Source organism: Salvelinus fontinalis, chromosome 3 (assembly GCF_029448725.1).
Source record: "Salvelinus fontinalis isolate EN_2023a chromosome 3, ASM2944872v1, whole genome shotgun sequence".
Classification (NCBI taxonomy): domain Eukaryota; kingdom Metazoa; phylum Chordata; class Actinopteri; order Salmoniformes; family Salmonidae; genus Salvelinus; species Salvelinus fontinalis.
In genome coordinates, this window is record NC_074667.1 from 43,106,536 (window position 1) to 43,116,700 (window position 10,165).

At 44.7% G+C, this 10,165-nt stretch overlaps 1 protein-coding gene across 1 annotated transcript in view; it reads right to left on the bottom strand.

Moving 5' to 3' along the window:
- LOC129849469 (protein Wnt-4a) overlaps positions 1 to 5,591 on the bottom strand; it is a 6,947-nt gene extending 1,356 nt beyond the window's left edge. Inside the window, exons 1-5 of the mRNA XM_055916298.1 lie at positions 5,516 to 5,591; positions 5,066 to 5,219; positions 4,808 to 4,939; positions 3,940 to 4,082; positions 1 to 3,843 (exon numbers count right to left, since the gene is read on the bottom strand). The exon at positions 1 to 3,843 is cut by the window's left edge and continues 1,356 nt beyond it. Coding sequence (XP_055772273.1) covers positions 3,373 to 3,843; positions 3,940 to 4,082; positions 4,808 to 4,939; positions 5,066 to 5,189 — 870 coding nt within the window. The 5' untranslated portion in view covers positions 5,190 to 5,219; positions 5,516 to 5,591 and the 3' untranslated portion in view covers positions 1 to 3,372. The remainder of the gene's footprint in view (positions 3,844 to 3,939; positions 4,083 to 4,807; positions 4,940 to 5,065; positions 5,220 to 5,515) is intronic.
- Positions 5,592 to 10,165: the final 4,574 nt, after the last annotated feature.

Genomic DNA, 10,165 nt, shown 5'->3' on the forward strand with positions numbered 1-10,165 from the left:
TATGTATCTGTATGTATGTATTTGTCTGTATGTATGTATCTATATGTACTGTATCTGTCTGTATGTATGTATCTGTATGTCTGTATGTATGTATCTGTCTGTATGTATCTGTCTGTATGTATGTATGTATCTGTCTGTATGTATGTATGTATCTGTCTGTATGTATCTGTCTGTATTTATGTATCTGTCTGTATGTATCTGTCTGTATGTATCTGTCTGTATTTATGTATCTGTCTGTATGTATCTGTATTTATGTATCTGTCTGTATGTATCTGTCTGTATGTATCTGTCTGTATTTATGTATCTGTCTGTATGTATCTGTATTTATGTATCTGTCTGTATGTATCTGTATTTATGTATCTGTCTGTATTTATGTATCTGTATGTATGTATTTGTCTGTATGTATCTGTCTGTATGTATCTGTCTGTATGTATGTATCTGTCTGTATGTATCTGTCTGTATGTATCTGTATTTATGTATCTGTCTGTATGTATCTGTCTGTCTGTATCTGTATCTGTATGTATGTATCTGTCTGTATGTATGTATGTATGTATCTGTCTGTCTGTATCTGTATGTATGTATCTGTCTGTATGTATGTATCTGTATGTATGTATGTATCTGTCTGTATGTATGTATCTGTCTGTCTGTATCTGTATGTATGTATCTGTATGTATGTATGTATGTATGTATGTATGTATGTATGTATGTATGTATGTATGTATGTATGTATGTATGTATGTATGTATGTATGTATGTATGTATGTATGTTTCTGTCTGTATGTATCTGTATGTACGTATGTATCTTTATGTATGTATCTGTCTGTATGTATGTATCTGTATGTATGTATCTGTCTGTATGTATGTATGTATCTGTATGTATGTATGTATGTATGTATGTATGTATGTATGTATGTATGTATGTATGTATCTGTCTGTATGTATATGTATGTATGTATCTGTATGTATGTATCTGTATGTATCTGTATGTATGTATATGTATGTATGTATCTGTATGTATGTATGTATGTATCTGTATGTATGTATCTGTATGTATGTATCTGTCTGTATGTATCTGTATGAATCTGTATGTATCTGTATGTACTGTATCTCTATATATGTATCTGTATATATGTATCTGTATATATGTATCTGTATGTACTGTATCTGTATATATGTATATGTATGTATGTATCTGTATATATGTATCTGTATATATGTATCTGTATGTATGTATCTGTATATATGTATCTATGTATCTGTATATATGTATCTGTATGTACTGTATCTGTATATATGTATCTGTATGTATGTATCTGTATATATTTATCTATGTATCTGTATATATGTATCTGTATGTATCTGTATGTACTGTATCTGTATATATGTATCTGTATATATGTATCTGTATGTACTGTATCTGTATATATGTATATGTATGTATGTATCTGTATATATGTATCTGTATATATGTATCTGTATGTATGTATCTGTATATATGTATCTATGTATCTGTATATATGTATCTGTATGTACTGTATCTGTATATATGTATCTGTATGTATGTATCTGTATATATTTATCTATGTATCTGTATATATGTATCTGTATGTATCTGTATGTACTGTATCTGTATATATGTATCTGTATGTATGACTCTGTATGGGACAACTTCCTACTGGTCTGACACAGACTAAGGCTGGATTCTATCGTATTGTGGGTTATAGGCATTGGTTTAAAAAAAAATGCCATTTCCGATTGAGCAGACAAATGCAGCGTTTATCCTGAATGGGATCTCCGCGAAGGCGAACATTACATTTCAGAGCTGCAGTGCCTATAACCCGCGATCAGATTGAATTCCAGCCCATAACTGATTCTGTGAGTTCTTCTGTGAGTTCTTCTGATTTTGTGACTGATTTCATGAGTGGAGCAGCATCAGGGCTATACGGGACAAATGTCCACACAACTAAACCGCTACTCACCCCCAACACAACACGGTCATGTACACCTGGACCACAAATCATAATGTCTGTCAGTCAGCATTCCTACTCTGGGCGGTAAAGTCTGTTCTCTCAGACCGACTGGCAGGCGTGTCTCTCCCTTTACATCCAGTGAAGCAGCAGCAAGATGGAGGGAAAACTCAGCTCCCCCACTCTCCCTTTCCCAGGTCCAATATGTCCTACCCTCAGTTCCCGTCTCCCCTTCCCAGGTCCAATATGTCCTACCCTCAGTTCCCCTCTCCCCTCCCAGGTCCAATATGTCCTACCCTCAGTTCCCCTCTCCCCTCCCAGGTCCAATATGTCCTACCCTCAGTTCCCCTCTCCCCTCCCCAGGTCCAATATGTCCTACCCTCAGTTCCCGTCTCCCCTTCCCAGGTCCAATATGTCCTAACCTCAGTTCCCCTCTCCCCTCCCCAGGTCCAATATGTCCTACCCTCAGTTCCCCTCTCCCCTTCCCAGGTCCAATATGTCCTAACCTCAGTTCCCCTCTCCCCTCCAGTCCACCCTCACCCACCCCAAATCACTCACAACAATATCAAATAAGTTAAAAGACAAAACAAAGAGCAATCACATCAATTAGTATCAACTGAGAGTGAGGGAGGGGGAGGGAAAATACTGTCTGTTGGGACTTGGGACTTGAAAAACATACACTGAGTAGACCAAACATTAAAACACCTTCCTAATATTGAGTTGCACCCCCCCTTCTGCCCTAAGAAGACCTCAATTCGTCGGGTCATGGACTCTAGGTGTTGAAAGCGTTCCACAGGGATGCTGGCCCATGTTGACTCCAATGCTTCCCACAGTTGTCAAGTTGGCTGGATGTCCTTTGGGAGGCGGACCATTCTTGAACCAGACAGAATACTGTTGAGCATGAAAAACCCAGCAGCGTTGCAGTTCTTGACACAAACCGGTGCGCCTGGCACCTACTACCATACCCCGTTCAAAGCACTTACATGTTTTGCCCATTCACCCTCTGAATGGCACACACACACAATGTCCTCTCCATCTACACTGATTGTAGTGGCTTTAACAAGTGACATCAATAAGGAACCATAGCTTCACCTGCATTCACCTGGTCAGTCTATGCCACCTAACGTTTAGTATACTCAGTGTATATTTGCCATTTTAGTTTTTACATCCTGTGCGTGTGTAAGATGTTCCTTGAAGATTGTATGAACATGTCCTCTGCTTGGCTGTCTTTGTCTGGCTGTTCCCGTGGTCTGTTGTAAAAGGAATCAGGGTGGCTTTGAAATAGGGGGTAGAGGAAAACCACAAACACCCCCCACCCTCCCTTTCTCCCTCCCTCCCCAAGTGCAGGTGAGGAGGGAGAGAGTGGGGAAATTGTTTGGGTCTCCATTGGGGGTTTCCATGGTGATCACCGGCAGGTGTGCATCTCCACCATCTTGCGGCACTGTTTGCACTTGACGTAGCAGCACCAGTGGAACTTACAGCTGCACCTGTCCACCACCTCCACCTCCTCTGTCTGGAAGCCCCGGCCGCAGCACATCAGCTCACAGCCATCGATGGCCTTCGACGTCCGGTTACACTGCCGCCCCGCTGTACCCAGCATGCCTGGTGTGCGCGGGTCGTGGTCACAGAAGTCAGGGCTGGGCTCCAGGTAGACCAGGTCTTCGTCTGTGTGAGGTTTGAACTGGGAGTTCCGTGGCACCAGGACCTTGGTGGTGCCCACCTTGCGCTGCTCCACCTCTGTGGCGCCGTCAAACTTCTCCTTGATGACGTTGCCCACCTTGCGGAATGGGGGCATGGCCTTCCAGCAGGTCTTCACCTCACAGGACCCTGACACGCCATGACACTTACACTCCACACGCATGTGGCTCAGGATGGCCTGTAGAAGGACAGAAAGAATGCATGTTTTATCTCCTGTTCTCTTCTTTGCTGTTGAGTTTGCTAGGACATATTTGTTTGTTGTGATATGTCATACCTTCCTCCCGGCCTCGTTGTTGTGTAGGTTCATGAGTGCTTTGCTGGGGGACTGTCCTTTACTCCTCTCCCTTACGTCAATGAAGGACTGAGAGAAGGCCACTCCGTATGCTATGTTATCACTACAACCTGACCACTGGAACCCTGGAGGAAGGGAGAGAGAGACACGGAGAGAGAGAGACATGGAGAGAGACACACAGAGAGAGAGACATGGAGAGAGAGAGAGAGACATGGAGAGAGACACACAGAGAGAGAGAGACGGAGAGAGAGAGAGACACACAGAGAGAGAGAGACAGGGAGGGAGACACACAGAGAGAGAGACACAGAGAGAGACATGGAGAGAGACACACAGAGAGAGAGACAGGGAGAGAGACACACAGAGAGAGAGACACAGAGAGAGAGAGAGAGACAGGGAGAGAGACACACAGAGAGAGAGACACAGAGAGAGACATGGAGAGAGACACACAGAGAGAGAGACAGGGAGAGAGACACACAGAGAGAGAGACACAGAGAGAGAGAGAGAGACACGGAGAAAGACACACAGAGAGAGAGACAGGGAGAGAGACAGGGAGAGAGAGACACAGAGAAAGAGACACAGAGAAAGAGAGACAGGGAGAGAGAGACACAGAGAAAGAGACACGGAGAAAGAGAGACTCGGGGGGAGAGAGACAGAGAGAGAGACAGAGAGAGAGAGCGTTAGCAGTCAAACATCTGAGATAAATGTGTGTGTGTGTGTGTGTGTGTGTGTGTGTGTGTGTGTGTGTGTGTGTGTGTGTGTGTGTGTGTGTGTGTGTGTGTGTGTGTGTGTGTGTGTGTGTGTGTGTGCGCGTGCGTGCGTGCGAGTGTGCGTGCTTGTGCGTGTGTCCTACCCTCCGGACTGACTCCATGGACGTTGCGGTCGCAGCCACATTTCTCCAGCTCTCCGCTGCTGCAGGCCCGGGTCACAGCGAACGCCACACTGGCTGCTGAGATGGCATACACAAAGGCTGCCTCCCGAGTGCCTGTCACAAATAAACAGGCAGACAATAAATACACAACTACATTCATCACAGATCAGGCAGTAAGTTTTTATCTTCAGACATAAAAGTATATTTATTCTAAAATTTGTTCTTGATAATGAGCTGTACCCTGTGTGACAATCTTGCCAAAGACAGGCATGGTTTCCAGCGTGGAGCAGTTCCATCGACGGTTCCTGAACTGAAACTGGCACTCGTCTATTGCTAGCTGTGCTCCACGCCGCACAGCATCCATCACCTCCACACTCCGCTTACAGATCTGCACCTGGTTAGAATAATGATCATTACATTACAGATCTGCACCTGGTTAGAATAATGATCATTACATTACAGATCTGCACCTGGTTAGAATAATGATCATTACATTACAGATCTGCACCTGGTTAGAATAATGATCATAACATTACAGATCTGCACCTGGTTAAAGAGAATGTTAAATGACTTGTATCTTGAATTCAAAGACTTGGACATAACTTCTATAACTTATGTACCATCTTGTCATACCCTGCCAACCTTACAAACCTGAAAATATGACCACAGTTTGTCATGGTAGATGTGTACCTGTCTCTGGATGAGTCCTCGCAGGCGTTCACATGTCTCCTCATCACTGATACTGCCAACCGACGACAGCTTAGCCAGGTACCTTACAGAGACACAGAGAAGGGGGGGGGGAATTAATATTAAATATTAAATTAGACAGATAACAACACAATGAACCCTCCAATTACTTAGATGATATAAAAGTGTCCATAGACAGACACAGATGCCTCAGCATGGGCTATGTATAGGTTTAGTTCTACAGCCTGATAGGGAGAAGTTTGGCAGAGAGAATTTGGCTCCCATGACGTTGTGGGAACGTTTTGGTCATCATGTTGAGAGGAGGAAAAGAGGTTTATCATCCACACCACCTCCAGGACACACAGGTCACTCCTCTCTCCTTCAGTCTCATATCTCTTTGGGTAAAAGCACCTACAGAAATAGGCCCATTTCATAAGCTCATCACAGACACACTCTTCACCAGAACTTCCCACGGAGGGGCTGTCTGAGCCTTGTCTGTGGCCCTCCCTCTCCCTCTCTGTCCATCACCTTACTCTCCTCCTGCTCTCCCTCACCTTGCCCTTCTCCCTCTCTCTCTCTGTCAGTCTCTCTGTCCTTCTCTCCCTCCTATGTTGACAGGGTATCATTAGGTAAGGTTGATTGGGGTCTCTCCCAGGGCTGATAGTCCACACACCTCCTTCTAGCCTTCCACCCTCACCACCCTTCCTCTACAGCCCAGATAACCTCTTCCTCTTCCTCTCCCCATCTGTCTCTGTCTCTCCTTCTCTCACAGTCACCTCCTCTCCTCAATGGTCAGATAACCTCTTCCTCTCCCCATCTGTCTCTGTCTCTCCTTCTCTCACAGTCACCTCCTCTCCTCAATGGTCAGATAACCTCTTCCTCTCCCCATCTGTCTCTGTCTCTCCTTCTCTCACAGTCACCTCCTCTCCTCAATGGTCAGATAACCTCTTCCTCTCCCCATCTGTCTCTGTCTCTCCTTCTCTCACAGTCACCTCCTCTCCTCAATGGTCAGATAACCTCTTCCTCTCCCCATCTGTCTCTGTCTCTCCTTCTCTCACAGTCACCTCCTCTCCTCAATGGTCAGATAACCTCGACCGTGACCACTCGACCACACCCTCCCTTCGACAGTCTTGTCTATACAGCAGGGTGACCTCACTACCACACCACTGCTCCCATCCTCTCCTCCTCTGTCTGACAACAACAACCAATCACTTTCTATTCATGAAGTGGTACAGGATCAGTTCATAACCAACTGTCTACACCAACAGAGAAGATGGTAAATACTAAACAAATGACTGAACATGTAGAATCACGTTTCTCTCTTCAGTTTTGTCATGTACCTGAGAATAACAGCTGCATCATTCTCTTCATGTAACGTTCATCAGTTAAAGAATTATCTTCCCTCCATTTCTACATACCACTCTTCCTTCAGTAAAAGACATTGAAGTTCCTCTACAGCTATACAACAATAAGACCCTCAACCTTGAGCAGTGTGCTCTGTATGTTTGGGTCTAGAGTCTCCACACATCCAGCTGTGAAACCTCTTCTGAACACTGGAGAATCCTTGTCTGGCTGTACTGCAGCTAGTGAGACACAGCAACATAAACCTGTCCCCCTCAGCATTCAATACCTTTGCACACACACACACATGCAGGCACGCAAACACACACACACACACACACACACACACACACACACACACACACACACACACACACACACACACACACACACACACACACACACACACACACACACACACACACACACACACACACACACACACACACACACACACACACACACACACAGATGAAAGTACTCATAAAGCACCAGTTGCTGTTGCTGGCATGTCACTGGCCCAGCCCTGACCCTGGAAACATTTAATAAACATTGGATAACCCACATGAGAAAATGACAGATAAGCTCTACGAAGCTGATGTTCTGGCTGTGTATTTGTGAGACGGTGCTACATGGGAAAAGACTAGCCCAGACATTTGGGAGTGTGTGTTAGTGTGTAGTATGTAATACTGTGTATTCAGTCATTTTATATTTACGTAATTTAGCAGATGCTCTTATCCAGAGTGACTAGGGTTAAGTACCTTGCTCAAGGGCACATTGACAGATTTTTCACCTAGTCAGCTGGGGGATTCAAACCAGCGACCTTTCGGTTACTTGCCCTTACTTAACTGCTAGGCTACCTGCCGCCCTAACACAGATATCTATATATATTTCACCTAACAAATACTTTGTACTTTTTTCAAACACATTTAACATAGACCAGGCCCTGTTGTTACCTGATATCCCAGAGATAATGCCTTGCATTACTCCTGGGAAGAAAACACTTCAATTCGCTCAAATTACCATTGGCTCAACCATTGGCTCAACATACCCCATGGCCATTGGCCCATTACCTCAAAGCAAACATTTTGACTATATTAGCCCACCCAGCTACAAGGATGCACTTTCATGCTAAGTTTAGGGCCTCATATTGAAGGTTATAGAGACCCTAACTTATGTAGAGAACAATCTTATAATGATCTACTTGGTTTAGGGCCTCATATTGAAGGTTATAGAGACCCTAACTTATGTAGAGAACAATCTTATAATGATCTACTTGGTTTAGGGCCTCATATTGAAGGTTATAGAGACCCTAACTTTTGTAGAGAACAATCTTATAATGATCTACTTGGTTTAGATACAAGCATCAGGAAACATCCAACAATAAATTCATTTGATCTGTTTTCTGGACCTAACTTGCTTACCACTTTTTCCATGTGTTTCTTCCTTTACAGACCCCATGAAATGATGACCTCTTCCTAAATATTTGGTCAACATATTCATTTTGTGTATGGTTCCCTAGAAACAAACCCGCTCTCCCCCACCCTCTATTTCCCAAGCCAGGGGTACCAAAACAACACAGAGAGACGTTAGGTTTCCTACAGCCATCCTCCTCCTACTTACAGGAGAATACCTTGCCCTCTCTCTTTCCACTGTTTCCTCTCTATCTCCTTCTTCCTTTCTCTACCACACACTCCTCTCTCGATCTCCTTCTTCCTTTCTCTACCACACTCCTCTCTCTATCTCCTTCTCCCTGTCTCTACCACACTCCTCTCTCTATCTCCTTCTTCCTGTCTCTACCACACTCCTCTCTCTATATCATTTTTCCTTTCTCTACCACACACTCCTCTCTCTATCTCCTTCTTCCTGTCTCTACCACACTCCTCTCTCTATCTCCTTCTTCCTGTCTCTACCACACTCCTCTCTCTATCTCCTTCTTCCTGTCTCTACCACACTCCTCTCTCTATCTCCTTTCTTTCTCTACCACACACTCCTCTCTCTATCTCCTTCTTCCTGTCTCTACCACACTCCTCGATCTCCTTCTTCCTGTCTCTACCACACTCCTCTCTCTATCTCCTTATTCCTTTCTCTACCACACGCCTCTCTCTATCTCCTTCCTTTCTCTACCACACACTCCTCTCTCTATCTCCTTCTTCCTGTCTCTACCACACTCCTCTCTCTATCTCCTTCTTCCTTTCTCTACCACACACTCCTCTCTCTATCTCCTTCCTTTCTCTACCACACACTCCTCTCTCTATCTCTTTCTTCCTGTCTCTACCACACACTCCTCTCTCTATCTCCTTCTTCCTGTCTCTACCACACTCCTCTCTCTATCTCCTTCTTCCTGTCTCTACCACACTCCTCTCTCTATCTCCTTCTTCCTTTCTCTACCACACTCCTCTCTCTATCTCCTTCTTCCTGTCTCTACCACACGCCTTTCTCTATCTCCTTCTTCCTTTCTCTCCCACACTCCTCTCTCTATCTCCTTCTTCCTGTCTCTACCACACGTCTCTCTCTATCTCCTTCTTCCTTTCTCTACCACACACTCCTCTCCCTATCTCCTTCCTTTCTCTACCACACACTCCTCTCTCTATCTCCTTCCTGTCTCTACCACACACTCCTCTCTCTATCTCCTTCTTCCTGTCTCTACCACACTCCTCTCTCTATCTCCTTCTTCCTTTCTCTACCACACACTCCTCTCTCTATCTCCTTCCTTTCTCTACCACACACTCCTCTCTCTATCTCTTTCTTCCTGTCTCTACCACACACTCCTCTCTCTATCTCCTTCTTCCTGTCTCTACCACACTCCTCTCTCTATCTCCTTCTTCCTGTCTCTACCACACTCCTCTCTCTATCTCCTTCTTCCTTTCTCTACCACACTCCTCTCTCTATCTCCTTCTTCCTTTCTCTACCACACGCCTTTCTCTATCTCCTTCTTCCTTTCTCTCCCACACTCCTCTCTCTATCTCCTTCTTCCTGTCTCTACCACACGTCTCTCTCTATCTCCTTCTTCCTTTCTCTACCACACACTCCTCTCCCTATCTCCTTCCTTTCTCTACCACACACTCCTCTCTCTATCTCCTTCCTGTCTCTACCACACACTCCTCTCTCTATCTCCTTCCTGTCTCTACCACACTCCTCTCTCTATCTCCTTCTTCCTTTCTCTACCACACACTCCTCTCTCTATCTCCTTCTTCCTTTCTCTACCACACTCCTCTCTCGATCTCCTTCTTCCTGTCTCTACCACACTCCTCTCTCTATCTCCTTATTCCTGTCTCTACCATACTCCTCTCTCTATCTCCTTCTTCCTTT